Below are 18,351 nucleotides of genomic sequence, written 5' to 3'. Positions count from 1 at the left end.
CTATCAACCTATCAAAAGACATGGAGGAATCTTAAATGTGGGTTGTTAGTGAAAAGAGGCCAATCTGAAAAGATTACATACTGTGTTTTTCTAACTATACGACATTCTAAAAAAGGCAAAACTATGGAGACAGTAAAAAGATCAGTGGTTTCCTGGGGTTGGGAGTAAGTGGAAGGGATGACTATACAGTTCACGGAGGATTTTTAGGTCAGTGAAACTATTCTGTATGATATTTTAATGGTAAATACATGTCACTATACATTTGTCCAAATCCATACAATGTTCAACACCAAGAGTGAACCATAATGTAAACTATGGACTTGGGGTAATTATGATTTGCCAATGTAAGTTCACCAATTGTAAAAAATGTACCACTCTGGAAGGGAGTATTTCTAATGGGGGAGGCTGTGTATGTGTGTAGCAAGGGGGGTTTTGGGAACACTATGCACCTCTCCCTCAATTTTGATATTTACCTAAAAGTGCAATTAAAAAAAATTAAGTCTTGGGCACCTGGGTGGTTCAGTTGGTTAAGTGACTGCCTTCAGCTCAAGTCATGATCCTGGAGTCCCAGGATGGAGTCCCAGTTCTCCCTCTGACCCTCCCCCGTCTCATGCTCTCTCTCTTTCTCTCTCTCTCAAATAAGTAAAAATTGTTTTAATAAATATATTTTTTTAAAAACATATAATGGGGACACCTAGGTGGCTCTGTCATTAAGCATCTGTCTTTGGGCTCAGGTCATGATCCCCGGGACCTGGAATTGAGCCCTGCATCGGGGTCCCTGCTCAGCAGGAAGCCTGCTTCTCCCTCTTCCACTTCTGCTGGTGTTCCCTCCCTTGCTATGTCTCTTTCTCAAATGAAATAAAAATATTAAATAAATAAATATTAAAAACATAGAATGTACAATACCAAGAGTGGGCCCTAATGCAAACTATGGACTTTGGGAAATAACGATATGTCAATGTCAACTATAACAAATCAATCAGTCTGGTGGGGGATGTTGATCATGGGGGAGGCTGGCATGTGTGTTGGTAGGGGATATATGGGATTTTTCTGTACCTTCCCCATAAATTTTCTGTGAACATAAAACTGCTCTGAAAAAAATTAAATCTATTTAAAAATATACATATATTTTTTTCAACACAAAAAAATCCTTAACATAACTCACTTTTGTAACAAAGTAATAGGTATAGTAGTTTATTTTTTACTGCAAGGAGGAGACAAAATTAAGTATTTTTGTAAAACATTTATTCCAGGTAAGATTTTCACCCTGCCTGAAATGTTATGGTAATCTTAATTACATGCTTATTAAGAAAAAAAAATCTGGCTGTTACCATAGAAATTACCAGGGATGGTAAGTGCCTCCATGACTTGGGCAGTTATACCTGTTGGGCCACTTAATTCTGAACTTACAGGTTCCTGTTTAACAGGGAAAGGCTAAAAATGTCTCCATTTGTTTTAAAGAATGGCTAATACACTCATGGGGAAATGCAAATTGAGGTAAATGGAGCATGCACACACACATCAAGCTATGCCACACCACACCATACGATATCACACCACAGCACACACTACTAAAATGGCTGGTAAAAATTAGGTGGCTGCTGACTGCTAGCTTTGTTTCACTCTCTTCTGATTACATTTCTCTGTCCAGAATCCTCTGATGTTCACTTTTACCTGTATGAAGAATACTGGATTATTGCAATTATATTGGGTTAATGGGGAAGTATGTATTTTATTTTGCTGGGCTGAGTAAGAAAGCTTACAGCTGAGACTTACTACAAGCAATCTTCTAGGCATGTCTCTCTTTGCCAACATCTGAAGCAGTCTTCTACAAGCAGGTTTCAACTGGACATCAAGAATATAAACTCGGGGGCGCCTGGGTGGCTCAGTGGGTTAAGCCGCTGCCTTCGGCTCAGGTCATGATCTCAGGGTCCTGGGATCGAGTCCCACATCGGGCTCTCTGCTCAGCAGGGAGCCTGCTTCCTCCTCTCTCTCTCTGCCTGCCTCTCTGCCTACTTGTGATCTCTCTCTGTCAAATAAATAAATAAAATCTTTAAAAAAAAAAAAAAGAATATAAACTCGGGGGGTGCCTGGGTGGCTCAGTGGATTAAGCCGCTGCCTTCGGCTCAGGTCATGATCTCGGGGTCCTGGGATCGAGCCCCACATCGGGCTCTCTGCTCAGCAGGGAGCCTGCTTCCCCCTCTGTCTCTGCCTGCCTCTCTGCCTACTTGTGATCTCTCTCTCTGTCAAATAAATAAATAAAATCTTAAAAAAAAAAAAAGAATATAAACTCGGGGCACGTGCGTGGCTCAGTGGGTTAAAGCCGTTGCCTTTGACTCAGGTCATGATCCCAGGGTCCTAGGATCGAGCCCCACATCCGGCTCTCTGCTCGGCAGGGAGCCTGCCTCCCCCGCCCCTTCTCTGCCTGCTTCTCTGCCTACTTATGATCTCTGTCAGATAAATAAAAAATCTTTAAAAAAAAAAAAAGAATATAAACTCATCCATGCAAATACACTGTGCCTTGGGTTCTTTCTAAATCATATATACTTCAAGAGAGCATGATTCTAACACCAGGACCATCCCCTCCCCAATTCCTTAGGAATGGTGAACCAACATATTCACCTTTAATATGCCCACTTTCTCCTATCACATACCACGTATTATTGACTACAAAATAAGCCTTAGCAGGTGCCCAGCTGTCACTTACTTGCTGTGCGGCCTCAGTCACTTATTTCTTTTTCGGCTGAGAAGCTGTAACAGCATTTAATAAATTTATATACTTGGGAATATTCTGAGGGCTTCAAGTAATGGCCACAGTTTGTGTTTTAAGACACTGACATTTTGTCTACCTAGTTCAGCTCAACCACAGGACAGCAACTGCAGAACTTTCTACATACAAAGGACTTAAGGGCTAAACAGTCATGCTAAGTTCTATGAATACTAATTACATTTTCAGAAATTGTTTTTAAAAGGTGAAAGATTACAGAGTGGCTAAAGTTATGCCCACAAACATATAGGCATATGCATACTCCAGCAGTATAAAGCCTAGTCTTACGAGGTAAGAGGAAAAAAAAAAAAGAACCTACAAACCCAGTGATATTGCGAATGAGCCATAAAGCCCTCATTAATCCTCTAGAACTAGATTTTAACCTACCACTCCCCACTCTAAATATTCAACTGACGTTAACTTTCACACTAACTATTGCTTTTAAGAAAAGCTTCACAGGTGGCTTGGTTGGGCGACTGCCTTCAGCTCGGGTCTTGATCCTGGAGTCCCAGGATGGAGTCTCCCATAAGACTCCCAGCTCCGTGGGGAGTCTGCTTCTCCCTCTGACCTTCTCCCTGCTCATGCTCTCTCTCGCTCTCTCTTTCTCTCTCTCTCTCTCAAATGGATAAATAAAATCTTTTTTAAAAAGCTTCATTTCCATGCACCCCTATGTTTATAGTTTATAGCAGCATTCTTTACAACAGCCAAGATACAGAAGAAGACCAAGTGTTTTATATATTATATAGTTAAAGAAATATTATTCAACCATCAAAAATAATGAAATCTTCCCATTTGCAATGATATGGATGGAGCTAGAGTATAATGCTTAGCAAAATAAGTCAGTAAGAGAAAGACAAATACCATATGATTTCATGCATATGTGGAATTTAAGAAACAAAACAAGCAAAGGGAAAAGAAAGAGACAAATCAAGAAACAGACTCTTAATTACCAAACTGATGGTTACCAGAGGGGAGGAGGTGGGGGGGAAGGGTGAAACAGGTGATAGGGGTTAAAGAGTGCACTTGTCCTCGGGAGCACAGAATGATGTGTGGCAGTACTGAATCACTACATTGTACACCCAAAACTAATGTAACACTGTACGTTAACTGGAATTAAAATTAAAACTTAAAAAAAACAATTTTAAAAAGCTTCATTCCATGTTTTGGGCCTGATATTGAGAATCTTACCAACATGAAAGTCTGTTGACATCAAAAGATGATGCTTATCAAGTAGTCTTTCTCCAAGCTCCAGGGAAAGCAAAAACCAAAAACAGCGTGTGCTGTGGATCACTCCCTCCTCCTTTTCCAGGTATGGAGCAGCTAAAAGGAGCTATGACATACACTACTTTCCAGTTCTATTTCAAGTCCAAGTAATAAGATGGGAAACTACAAGGTGCCTCCTATGGTGGACGTCTGGGGTCTATCTCTAACCCGAAACAGGAAGCTTGACTTTGCTTTGACAGACATCCTCTTGCAGCCCTTTGTCCCTGCTCTGCAACTTACTAAGGCTTTCCAATTTAATACCAATATTCAGAAATATGTTAGTGAGCAAACACATATAGTAGATACATATATCTATATTGATACATAAATATATTACATGTATCTATGTCGGACAACATTCAATTTGGGGCCTCTTGAGGCGCGCTCTCTCTATATATACACATACACACACGCACTTCAAGTTCAAATCCAGCAAGGCACCCTGAGCGCCTACACCTTTCCACCCACCCAGAAGAGGTAAAGGCAGGAGCAGCGAGCAGAGGTTAAACCAGACACCAGCCAAAACAAACACCACTTCCAGAACAAGGCAAACTTTGGGTCTGGGCGGCTGCAGAGCCCCAGCAATGGCCGGGGGAGGGGAAGGAGTGTCAGTCTGTCTCAGGGGAGGAAGACGGGTAGCGCACCCAGCACTCCTGAGCTGCAGAGGAGGCTGCTGTTCCCGGGGGGACAAGGGCGTCGCCGCCATCCCCGACTTCGACCTGGCCGAGGCCTCCAGGTCCTTGGGCAGCCCTATCGCCCCACCCCGCCCCCGTACCCCCACAGAAATGGTCCCCCACAGACCTGCTGTGGCATAGGGGCGCGGGGACCTACCTGGTGCAACGTCTCGGCGGGCAGCTGCGACGCCCGGAAGAGGTCGGCCACGGTGCCCGCGGCTGCGGTGACCGCGCCAGGGACGGCCCTGCCAGCCTCAGGGGGCCCGGACACGGGGCCCCCGCCTGCGGCGCCGGCGCAACGCGCGAAGAGCTCGGAGTAACACTGCTGCTCGCCCTCGCTCAGCAGCAGCGGCGGCCCGGAGCCGCAGCCCCCGCCCGCCGCCGCCTCCATGGGGCCCAGAACGGGGTCCGACGGAGCACCGTCACGGGGTAGGGAGCCGCCGCCTTCGCCTCTGCCTCCGCCGCCTCGGTCTCGGCCTCGGCCGCCGCCGCCACCGCCCCCACGCCCCGCAGCTGCCGCGCTGCCGCTTCCTCCCGGCGCGCGCCGGCCCCGCCCCCGGACTTGAATGTTGTGCCTCCGCCGCGCGGCACATGGAGACAGGCGCGGGGCGAACCAATCGCAGCCTGAGATCGCACCCCGGCCCCGCCCCCGCCGTCCCACCTCGTCCCACCTCGCCCCGCCTCGCCCCGCCCCTGGCCGCGCCAGGTAACTAACTCCGCGGGCCGCCCACCCCGCGGCGGGTCACCTGTCCCGCCTTCACTCCCGAGACCCGGAGGGCGGGGGCCAGCGCTTGGTGCACCCACTCAGCCTGGGAGGGGTGCCTTTGGCTCTCCGGCCTGGTTGGGAAGGGAGGCAACTAGACCCACCTGGAGTATGGCGCTTTTCAGGGGGCGGAGAAAGCTGTGGTGATTTCTCCCTAGAACACTGAAGCAGGTGCGGTGCTCTTAGCAGAAAAGGAAGGAGGCGTGAGAAATTAAGCTTCCGTTTTTTCATACCAGTAGCGCTTCTGTCCTGAACAGCTAGAGAACAGAGATCTCCATACGAACTGCCCATAGCGTTTACCGGAGCGATTTAGGCCAGTTTCTCAGGTCTAGCTCAAACCTGGAGTTGAACCTTAAAAAGGAATAGCGTCAGTTAGTGTTTACTACTAGATTAATAACAGTAAAAGGGGTCCTGAGAAGAAGAATTGCATATATATATATATATATATATATATATATACACATATTTATCTCACCAACACAAAGAAAAAGTAAATCCAGGATTAAGCACTAATAAAAAATACATTTTAGAATTTAATAAAGAGATATATAAATCTTTCACCCCAAATAATTTTATTTTAATTAAAAACAAAAACTATCTCAAGAAATAGCACCGATCGTAACAAATATACTTTGGTATTTGGGACAACTAATATAGGAGGAAGGACAGGAAGACCGGGGGGAAAAGTCAACAGATAGTAAAGGAGCGAGGGAATATATAAGAAGAAAAATTATGAGGGCACCTGAGTAGTTGAATAGGTAGAGCAAAAGACTCTTGATTTTGAGGTCGTGAGTTCAAGCCCCACGTTGGGCATAGAGTTTATTTAAAATAAATAAAAGGCTGAAGAAGAAGGAAAAGGTGGAGGAGAAGAAGAAGAAAAATTATATCAATTCATGGCCAGAGTAAGATTTTCCTTTTGGAAGCTAAAGACATGAAATAAAGAAAAGGATCCACTCCAAAAGCAGGAAGTTCTCAACTCTTCGATAAGATTTCCTTATACCACATTTTGCTATAGACCTGACCAGGAGAGAATGAAGACAGTCATAAGCTTGCAGACAAGAGTACAGAAAGGATAGTTAAGTAAGGGACAGCAAAGACTATCTTAGCTGGGGAATTTCCATTTCAAAATCCAACCACCTACTGTATTTGCCACAACCATAAAAATTCCTCAGGAAAACTGAAAGCCAAGAGATCATGTTTACTCTGTTCCTACCTTTTTACTCATACTCAGGATTCCCTGAGAATGACCCACCATTCTTTTTTTTTTTTTTTAAAGATTTTATTTATTTATCAGAGAGGGGGGGTGGAGAGAGAGCACAGGCAGACAGAATAGCAGGCAGAAGCAGAGAGAGAAGCAGGCTCCCTGCCAAGCAAGGAGCCCGACGTGGGACTCGATCCCAGGACGCTGGGATCATGACCTGAGCCAAAGGCAGCTGCTTAACCGACTGAGCCACCCAGGCGTCCCTGACCCACCATTCTAACAGAGGTTAGAAAGGGATCCATTCTTCGTGATAAAAGCCAAATCCTACTTTTCCCTGTAAGACTTAGGGAAAGAAATGTGAGGTATACTAATCCCTGACATTCATATAGTTCAAAGCTACATTATCTCATTTAAGTTTCCCAGTAACTCTCTGAGGTAGGCTGGGAAAATATTTTCATCTTCATTTTGCAGATGAGAAAATGGATACAGAGATGGTGTGATTTACCCAACTGAATACTAGATTCCGAGCTGCTTGTCATTACTCAAATCAGTTTAATAAATTTGACAGATATTCATCAGCACCACGGATACTGCAGAAATGCGTACAAAGCCTTACATCTGTGCCTATCCATCACGTCACACTGATTGGTACAACAGGAAGTATTAACCGTGCCCTACCGGAGTACTGTGAGAGGTTTAAAAAAAAATACAAGATGTGTTCCTTTCAAGAACTCTGCGGCTTCACTGGAAAAGACAAAACTAACACAACAAATAGAAACAAACAATAAAAGACAATATATATTAAGTGCTAAATCGTGTACCCCGGGCTAAGTGTCATGGGAGTTTAGAGAAGAGAGAAAATCCATGAACCAGAGCCCAACTGGAAAGGTTTAATCAAGAAGGCACCCAGATAGATGTTACAAATCCGTGGGATTGAGGGAGGCAAAAGGAAAGGGGGGGGGCAGGAGGGCGGGGCTCCCAGGAGAGGGAGGAGCCCCAGACACTTGGTACCAAGGAAGGGTTAAGAGTGGGACAGTGGGCTGGGGTGGGAGGGAGGGGGTAGCCTCTCTGGAGCTCTGGGATGCCAGAGGAAAGCTGCTCAATGGGGGATAAGAGGCAGAAGTGACCCACCAACAGTAACAATTAAACCTGGGATGCAGGAGGAAAAAGGCATTTTTTAAATGTTTTAATATCTAAGGAATGCCAAGTACTGTTCTTTACTTCTAGAACAGTTTTTTGAATAAAAGAAATGGTTATCAAACTTCAGAGTAAACACAGGTAAGAATGTAATAACTAGAAACACTCATATCCCTTAAGGATGACAGGAAACAAGAGTGTTTTAGAAGAGAATTTCTTTTTACTTTTTACAGTTCTAAACTTCCACACTTGTTTGGGCTCATCATGGCTAGAGAGGCCAGAATGATAATATAGTTGGCCTTTAAACAAGGCAGGGGGTAGGCGTACCAACCCCCATGCACTAGAAAATACATGTCTAACTTTTGGTCTTCCGCAACATAACTAGAAGTCTTATAGAGAGCAAACCTGGTTGATTAACATACCTTTTGTACATGTATTATATTCTATATTCTTACAATAAACTAATCTAGAAAAAAAGTGCTATTAAGAAAATCATAGGAGGGAGCACCTGGGTGGCTCAGTCCTTAAGCGTCTGCCTTTGTCTCAGGTCATGATCCCAGAGTCCTGGGATCAAGCCCCACATCAGGCTCGGGCGGGGGGGGGGTGCTGCTTCTCCCTCTCTCACTCCCTCTGCTTGCGTTCCCTCTCTGGCTGTGTCTCTCTCTGTCAAATAAATAAAATCTTTTTTAAAAAAAGAAAATCATAAGAGAGAATACGATTTAAGTACTACACTGTATTTATGGGGGGGGGGGGGGAAATCCATGTATAAGTGGACCAGCACAGTTCAAACCTGTGTTGTTTAAAAGTCAACTGTATATTCAGGAACAGCCAAGACAGAGTCTTTTTCTTTTTTTAAACCAAGAATATGTTTTGTTTTGTTTTGTTTTAAAAATTATTTATTTGACAGAGAGAGAGAGATCACAAGTAGGCAGAGAGAAAGGGAGAAGCAGGCTCCCCGCTGAGCAGAGAGCCTGATGAGGGGCTTGATTCCAGGACCCTGAGATCATGACCTGAGCCAAAGGCAGAGGCTTAACCCACTGAGCCACCCAGGTGCCCCAGCCAAGACAGAGTCTTTAAGTTTTGCTTTTTTACTTTTAAATCCAGCCTCAGTGCCCTGCATAAAGACAACTGAACAAACTCAGAACAAGGTGCTAGTTACCTGAGGGGAAGAGTTTCTTTCCTAAAGCAGGGGTTGGAAAACTAGCACCAGTTGTCTGGTTTTATTTGTCTTTTATTTTATTTTTGGAGAGAAAGAGAGCGTGGAGAGGGACGGAGAGAGAGAGAGAGAGAATCCCAAACAGGCTCCACGCTCAGTACAGAGTCCGATGCGGGCCTTGATCCCACAACCCTGAGATCATGACCTGAGCTGAAATCGAGAGTCAGAAATTTAACCAACTGAGCTACCCAGGTGCCTCAGTTATCTGGTTTTGTATGGCTCACGAGCTAAGAATGGGTTGTACTTTTTTTTTTTTTTTAGTAGACTCCACACCACACATGGGGTTTGAACTCACAACCCTGTGATCAAGAGTCATGTGTTCTACTGACAGAGACAGCCAGGTGCCCAGGTTGTACTTTTTTTTTTTTTTTTTAAGTAGGCTCCTCGCTCAGCAAGGAGCCTAGCTCAGGACTCTAACTCACTGATCTGAGATCAAAGCCTGACCTGAAATCAAGAGTCAGACACTTGGGTTCCTGGGTGGCTCAGTAGGTTCACCAACTCACTCTTGATTTCAGCTCAGATCATGATCTCAGGGTCCTGGGATTGCGCCCCAGCTCAGGCTCTGCACTTAGCAGGGAGTCTACTTGAGATTTTCTCTACCCCTCCCCAAAATAAATAAATAAACCTTAAAAAAAAAAAAGAGTCAGAGGCTTAACTGCCTGAGCCACTCAGGCGCCCCCTGGGTTGTACATTTTTTAATGGTTGAAAAATATGGCTTTCTATAGACTGAGTAATATTTCAGGACATGTGAAAATTATATGAAATTCACATCCCAGTATTCATAAGATGAGTTTTACTGGAACACATCCAGGCCCCTTCACTTATGCATTGCCTATGGCTGTTTTCGAACTAGAAAGGCAGAGTTGAGTCATTGCTTAAGGTCTCTGGACATTTACAGGAAAAATTTACTGATCCCTGTTTTATAGTACGGAAACCTAATCTTTTCTTTTCTTTTCATTTTTGAGACCTAATATTTTCTTATACCTACAGCCAATTCATATGTTACCTAGGCAGGGGATATACACAGAATTCTATCCAACTTCTCTGAGCTTCAGAATTTTCATTGAGATTCTTGAGATCATATTTCAAAGATTGTGAACTTTAAAAATTACTTGGTGAGGGACTAACCAATGTAAACACTAAAGAATCACCTGTTTGGCTGATTTTTTTTTCTGGAAGTGAAGAAAGATCTTTGACAGTGTGAGAGGGAATCCTATTCCCTTGGCCACATTTTTTCTTGAGAAATTTCCTCTCCACTCCCCAGGAGGGAGTATGATGTAGTAACATTGGCGCTTCTCCCAGCTCCTCTCATTTTATCTTCTCTACAGAAGAAGTGATGGAAAGGAGAAGAAACTGATCATTCCTGATTTTTAACAATGTCTGTTTCTATCCCTCCCTGTCTCTTTCTGTCTCTCTCTATCTCTGTTTCCTTCTGTCTTTCCTGACCCCATGCCTCTCTTTCTCTTTCAACCTCTCTCCCCACCACCAAGACCCTTGAATTCTGTTGCCCTCAGGGAGGACTCGACTCTACCAGATTTCACATAGAAAGCACGCCGAGTTTGGGGCCACTCTCCATGTCCACTTGTAGGATTCGATGGGTGTAAGACAGCAGTGTCCTTGGGGCTTGTCAGGTAAAGGTCTGCTTTCTAGACTCTCTCTGAGCTGGAGAAGGACGTGGGTATGGAAAGTAAGAAGACTGCTTATGGTCCCAAACCAATCTGAATTTCCAATTCAACTCCAGGAAAAGGAAAGCTGATGTGGGCCACATGGACCCACCCAATTCACTGGAGTTCTTGGCCCCCTGCATGCTCTGTAAACCACTAATGACAATGAAATCCTACAAACTATTGTGTCCCATAAGCCAGGTTTTTTTAAAAAAGATTTTTATTTATTTATTTGACAGAGACAGTGCAAGAGAAAACACAGGGAGAATGGGAGAGGGAGAAGCAGGATCCCTGCTGAGCAAGGAGTCAGATGCGGGGCTCGATCCCAGGACCCTGAGACCATGACCTGAGCCTAAGGCAGATGCTTAACCTACTGAGCCACCCAGGCACCACCCCATAAACCAGTTTCGAGCATTGATGAATTTATATACTACGTCCACCCTAGTGTAGGTGTATGTGTGTGTGTGTGTGTGTGCGCGAGCGCGCAAGAGAGAGAGAGAGAGAGAGAGAGAGAATGTGCCCTCTTCCTTCCTGTAGCAACTCCATCTTCTGAAGCAAAAGCTTGACAAATTGAGAACGTGCTTGTTCCCAAACAACAAATAGTTTGTTCTCAGTAGCCCTGCTGGCCTCTTAGGTAATCAGGTAGCTCACCTCTCTCCATGGTAGCCCTGGGAACAGCTGAACAGAAACATTAAAGAGCTTTCTATGCACTAGGCAAGTCCAATAGTTATGTCAGACAGACATAACAACAGTTGTCACCACTTGTTAACAATAACAAGCTGTCTAACCTTGAGAAAGCAGCTTCCTGCTTGGTTTCTCTGAACAGGATTTTGGATAAGAATGATCCTAACCAAAATAAATAAATAAATAAAAAGAATGATCCTAACCATATATTTTCATGGCCCATTTAAATTTCACCCATAATACTGGAGCATACTGTCAGAGCTTTATTCAGGTTTGAAGGAATAAGAAAAAAAATCTAATTTTAGGTCTTCAGCCCTTTGGTCCCCACAGATTTGAGCAAGGATTATTATCAATGAAATGGATAGAATTTGGAAAATAAAGTTTTCAGAAGCTATTCAGGTTTCTGAAAAATAGAGCGTCCACTAAATGAGTCATGGTAGACTAACTACTAAAACAAACAACTTGAAAAATCTCAGCGGGTTAACATAATAATGATTTATTTCTTGCTCCGGTCACCGTCCAGCAAGGGTCTGTGCAAAGGGTGGGTCTCTTCGTGTTCATTCAAGGAACTAGCAAGTAAGTCCTTCATCCCATGGGACTTCACAGTCTTCCACTAGATGGTCTACATCTGGCAGTTATAAAAAGAAAGAGAGAACTCAACAGAGCCAGAAAGAGAGAGAGAGAGCATGGAAGATGGCTTACACATGGGGCTTTATGGGCCGGGGCCAGAAGCGGCCCATATCACTTCTCCCTGCTTTCCATTGGTTATAACTGAGCCATGGGGTTGCAGCAAACTGCAAGGGAGTCTGGGAAATATAGTCGATGTACATAGCCAGGAAGAAGAAACGGGTTGGGGAACATCTACCTAGATTCTGATACAATGACCATGTAAAAATTTCAAACCTGTTGTAGACACTGTTGGTTCCTTGCCAAGATTCCTGTCACATGGGAGCAATGCACCCATCAGGGAGTGTTGTCGGTTAATGGCTCATAGCTGTTCCCTTCTTTAGAGACTTCTCCTCAGCCAAGCTGGAGCCACCTCATGGAGGTTATACCTCTATACCCCACCACCCCCCCCCCAGACCGGCCCAGAGCCAAGGGCTGACTGAAATAAGGTATAATTTGCCTGAAGGTGAGACTACCTCTGTGGTACAAATTGTGCTCTGTAGTGCCTGTGGGATCAGACTGAAACAAGCCCTCAGCTGAGATGGCCTCCCTGCTTACCTCCTTCTCCAGTCCCCCTGCTGCTTCCTTCACTTCCCTTCTCCTGAGAGCATTCCCTCAATGAGGCACTTACGTAAGAATTCCCAACTCAGTTTCTGCACCCAGAGATCCCAACCTGAGCCAGGATTTTACATCACAGAGTTACACGACCCATGTCTCATGGAAAAAGCATGCACAGCGCAAGTCAATCTATAAATATTTAAGTGCTCTCAGAACAGTATGTATAGTCTTTTTTTTTTTAAAGATTTTATTTATTTATCAGAGAGAGAGAGGGAGAGAGCGAGCACAGGCAGACAGAATGGCAGACAGAGGCAGAGGGAGAAGCAGGCTCCCCGCCGAGCAAGGAGCCCGATGTGGGACTCGATCCCAGGATGCCGGGATCATGACCTGAGCCGAAGGCAGCTGCCCAACCAACTGAGCCACCCAGGCGTCCCCAGTATGTATAGTCTTATTCTCCATAAACAAAGACCACTTTTCCTGCACTGCAAATCGAATCCTTTTATGGTGAATATGGATTATGGCCTCATTTTTCATTTTTCTTTCCTGCACTTTCTACTTTAACTAAGTTGATGTGACTACTGGATCATCTCAGACCTGAGTCTCAGCCTTGCAAGGCCAGAAATGTGTTTATCGCTTTGTTGGAGGTATGGCAACACATAGGAGACAGCAGGTACACAAATCACAATTCCTATTAACCAATTTACATCCACAGCGATATCTGTTCTGTGAAACATAACTCCCCTCCTCTCCAGAGATAAATTTTAAATAAGAAAACTCTTTCTCAAATATAGAACCACAGAAGCAAAGGAACTAAAGAAAGACAATGAGCCTAAAACAACATGGTTCACAGCCAAAAATGTTTCCAAGTAGCATTTCAAGGACAAAGAGCACATCTGAGTCATCTGGTGCTCAGTAAGTAATTGATTTATTTTTTTTTCTTTATTTTAGAGAGAGAAGCAGCATGAGTGGAAGAGGCAAAGGGAGAGGGAGAGAGAGAGAGAGAGAAACTCTCAAGTAGACTCCGTGCTCAGTACTGAGCCCAACGTGGAGCTTCATACGAGGACCCTGAGATCATGACCTGAGTCAAAAACAAAAGTCAGACACTTAACAGACTGTGCCACCCAGGTGCCCATTGATTTATATTTTTTAAGATTGTATTTATTTGAGAGAGAGAGAGAGAAAGAGGGAGCACATGAGCTGGGGGAGGGGCAGAGAGAGGAGGAGCCTTCCCCACCCCTCAACCTGGCCTCAGAGCCTGACTCGGGGCTCCATTCCATGACCCTGAGATGATGACCTGAACCAAAACAAAGAGTTGGGTACTTAACCAACTGAACCACCCAGGCTCCCAATAATTGATTTAAATCAAGGGAGAAATCAGAACCACCCGGAAAGTACTAGAAATACAATGGAAAAGTATCCTTCTAAGATTTCCTCTCATGAGAGGTTTATGTTTCCTTTGCCTTTTCTAGTGGCAAATCTCCTCCTAGTTTAAAACCTACTTTCATAACATGATTTTATTCTCAATTTCATGTCTTATTTACATTCTAACTCATGTCTTAAATTCTCTTCCTAGGAGTTCCAATCAGTCAGTAAAAGCTTACATTTTAGTTTAGCTATTTCCTCATGACTTCTGAGTAAGTACCATAATCTCAATAATAGTTTTCAAAATAATAATGTACATTTGGTTATGTCTTGGAAATGTTCCTTTCTACATCTACTCTCATTTACAGATTATATCAGACTCTGGTGGAAAAGATCAGTTTTATATGTAAGCCGCTGTCCAGGCAGCATGATTTCACGGTGCTTAAGATATGGAATTATAAGCGCACCTGGGTGGTTCAGTCAGTTGAGCATCTGACTCTCGATTTTAGCTCAGGTCATGATCTCAGGACTGTGAGATCGAGCCCTACATCCAGCTCCATGCTCAGCGGTGACTCTGTTTGGGATTCTCCCTCTCCCTCTGCCCCTCCCCTGCCCTCTCTCTGTCAAATAAATGAATAAATCTCTTTTAAAAAGATACAGAATTGTATCAGCCATCTATCGCTGCGTAACAGTAGCCCGACCAACAGACATTTATTATTTCACCGTTTCTGCGAATCAGGAATGCAGGAGTGACTTAGCTGAGTGGTTCTGGCTCACAGCCTCTCAGGAGGTTGCAGCCAAGCTGTTGGCCAGGGCCGCTGTTATCCAAAGGCTGGACTGGAGCTGGAGAATTCACTTCCAAGATGGCACATTGGCCTCAGTTGCACCTATGTGGGTGTCTCCACAAGGCTGCCTGAGTGGCTTCTTCCAGAGCCAGGGATCTAAGACTACTTATGCAAACACAGTGTTTTTTATGACCTGGTCTTAGAAAGTGATGTACCACTTCTACCGTTCTACTTATTAGAAGCAAGTCACTAAGTCCAACTCACACTCAAAAAGAGGGGACTTGACCTCCAGCTTTTGAAAGATTGTCAAAGAACTTATGGACACATTTTAAACCTACACAACTCTTCTCAGAACTGGTTTTAAACTACTCTCTTGTTCTTCACACAGTCCCTCTCAAATTTGCAAAGTACGTTTTAATATGGTTTTGAGTTCAAATTGAAATCAACCTATTTATAATCTTGCAATGAGAACAGGCAGGATTTTTAAATTCATATGCATTATTTTAGTTTATTAACTTTTTTGCAGCAATTTCAGATTCATAGAAAATTGCAAAAATGGAACAAAGAATTCCTATATATATCTCACTCAAATCCCCCAAATGTTTCCACATTTGGTTTATCCTTTCTTTCTCCATATGTATATTTTCTTAATAATTTGAGAATTCTTTGCAGATATAATTTCCCTTTACCCTTGAATAATTTAGTGTACATTTCATAAAAATAAGGATATTCTCTTTATAACCACTGTACAATTATCAAAATCAGAAAAGTAGCTAATCTACAAACTTTACTCAATTGTCACCAATTGTCTCACTAAAGACCATTACAGTAAAAGGGGAAAAAATTGTTTTTTCTCATCCAGGATCCAGTCCAGGATCACAAGTTGCATTTAACTGTCATGTCTCCTTGGTCTCCTTTCTTCTGGAGCAATTCCTCAGTCTTTGTCTTTCATGACCTTGACATCTTATTTTATTTTTTTTTAAAGATTTTATTTATTTATTTGACAGACAGAGATCACAAGTAGGCAGAGAAGCAGGCAGAGAGAGATGAGGAAGCAGGCTACCCGCTGAGCAGAGAGCCCGATGCGGGGCTCGATCCCATGACCCTGGGATCATGACCTGAGCCGAAGGCAGAGGCTTTAACCCACTGAGCCACCCAGGCGCCCCAGACCTTGACATTTTAGAAGACTTCCTCTTATTATCCCAGTTTGGGATCAGATAGTATTAAATTTCCTTACATACCTGCATCTTCATTCATATGTAAGCTCTGTAAATCATTCTAAGAAGCACAGAAAAATAAGCACCCCTAAATATTTTTAATCTATCAATGGTTTCTGAACCAACTGATAATTCTGAGAAATAATAAATAAAGGGAGAGAATCAAATATTGATCTCGCCTTCCCTACCGAGCTGTACTACTAAGGAACCAAACAGTGGATGAGGTAGAATTACAGAAGAAATGACAAAATTAAAATATCAGTATTTTGCAACCCCTAATTAATAAATAAACTTTAAAAACCGATCATCAACAACTTGTAACATCACAAGAAGAGTGTGACATTATGTGCTTCTAGCTAGACATATGCAACATAACCTATGACATACAACTTGCCAAAAAAGCAAAACTGAATTTCATCAAGTCTAATGCAGCACCGCCCAATAGAAATAATAATTCAAGCCACTATGTATTTAAAATCTTCCAGTTGCCACATAAAAAGCAACCATAAAGTGGCTAACTGAATTTAAGTTTTTTAAAAATTACATAGCTAAAGGAAAATACAGCTTAATGTAAACATTAACATTCAAAATAAGTCATTCAATGGAAATATGTCCATGATACGTCCTGTGAATGAGGCAGACGGCAAAACAGTATGTATTACTTGATTCCCATTTCTGAAAGAAGAAAACTCTGTGCATTTCAATAGTAATTCTGGCGAGCAATTAATCCTGAGGAGTAAAAGAAATGAAGAACTTGAAAAAAAAAAACCTTATGTAGACATATCAGGAACAAATCAGGAACACGGCAGGGATGTCCACTATCACCACTGCTATTCAACATAGTACTAGAAGCCCTAAAAGAAACAAAAAGAAAGAAAAGGCATCCGAATCAGCAAAGAAGTCAAACTCTCACTCTTTGCAGATGATAGGATTCTTTATGTGGAACACCCAAAAGTCTCCACCCGAAAACTGCTAGAACTCATACAGAAATTCAGTAAAGTGTCAGGATATAAAATCACAGCACAGAAATCAGTTGCATTCCTATACACCAACAACGAGACAGAAGAAAGAGAAATTAAGGAGTTGATCCCATTTACAATTGCACTCAAGATTAATAAGATTTTATTTTAATAAGATTTTTATTTTTATTAATAAGATTAGTAAAGTAAATCTAACCAGAGAGGCAAAGAACCTGTACTCATAAAACTATAGAATACTCATGAAAGAAATTGAGGAAGACACAAAGAAATGGAAAAACGTTCCACGCTCATGGATTAGAAGAACAAATATTGTAAAAATGTCTATGCCATCAACTTTTTTCACAGAAATGGAACAAATAATCCTAAAATTTGTATGGAACCAGAAAAGACCCTGAATAGTCAGAGGAATGTTGAAAAAGAAAAAGCAAAGCTGGGTGCATCACAATTCCAGACTTCAAGCTCTATTTCAAAGCTGTAATCATCAAGACAGTGTGGTACTGGAACAAAAACAGACACATAGATCAATGGAACAGAATAGAGAGACAAGAAATGGACCTTCATCTCTATGGTCCGCTAATCTTTGACAAAGCAGGAAAGAATGTCCAATGGAAAAAAAGAAAGTCTCTTCAACAAATGGTGTTGGGAAAATTGGACAGCCACATGCAGAAGAATGAAACTGGACCATTTCCTTACACTACACTCAAAAATACACTCAAAATGGATGAAAGACCTCAATGTGAGACAGGAATCCATCCAAATCCTTGAGGAGAACACAGGCAGCAACCTCTTTGACCTCACCCGCAGCAACTTCTTCCTAGAAACATCACGAAAGGCAAGGGAAGCAAGGGCAAAAATGAACTACTGGGACTTCATCAAGATCAGAAGCTTTTGCACAGCAAAGGAAACAGCCAACAAAACCAAAAGACAACTGACAGAATGGGAGAAGATATTTGCAAATGACAAATCAGATAAGCGGCTAGTATCCAAAATCTGTAAAGAACTTATCAAACTCAACACCCAAAGAACAAATAATCCAATCAGGAAATGGGCAGAAGATATGAACAGACATTTCTGCAAAGAAGACATCCAGATTGCCAACAGACACATGAAAAAATGCCCAACATCTCTTGGCATCAGGGAAATACAAATCAAAACCACAATGAGATACCACCTCACACCAGTCAGAATGGCTAAAATTAACAAGTCAGGTAACAACAGATGTCGGCGAGGATGCAAGAGAAAGGGGAACCCTCCTACACTGTTGGTGGGAATGCAAGCTGGTGCAGCCACTTTGGAAAACAGCATGGAGGTTCTTCAAAAAGTTGAAAATAGAGCTACTGTATGACCCAGCAATCTCACTACTGGGTTTTTACCCCAAAGATACAAAAATGTAGTGATCCGAAGGGACACGTGC

The 18,351-nt window shown here is 42.9% G+C and overlaps 1 protein-coding gene across 4 annotated transcripts in view; it reads right to left on the bottom strand.

The window, feature by feature from the left end:
- REPS2 (RALBP1 associated Eps domain containing 2) overlaps positions 1–5,246 on the bottom strand; it is a 229,191-nt gene extending 223,945 nt beyond the window's left edge. For 2 of the 4 annotated variants that reach the window (XM_004758909.3, XM_045089340.1), the window contains exon 1: positions 4,862–5,246. In XM_004758909.3, coding sequence (XP_004758966.2) covers positions 4,862–5,095 — 234 coding nt within the window. In that variant the 5' untranslated portion in view covers positions 5,096–5,246. The remainder of the gene's footprint in view (positions 1–4,861) is intronic. The other 2 variants (XM_013059620.2, XM_045089339.1) reach the window with 1 other exon arrangement.
- Positions 5,247–18,351: the final 13,105 nt, after the last annotated feature.

This window comes from Mustela putorius, unplaced genomic scaffold (genome assembly GCF_011764305.1).
Source record: "Mustela putorius furo isolate JIRA1106 unplaced genomic scaffold, ASM1176430v1.1 tig00003836_pilon_pilon_pilon, whole genome shotgun sequence".
In the NCBI taxonomy this organism is placed as follows: Eukaryota; Metazoa; Chordata; class Mammalia; order Carnivora; family Mustelidae; genus Mustela; species Mustela putorius.
This window is presented reverse-complemented; position numbering and strand designations above follow the sequence as displayed.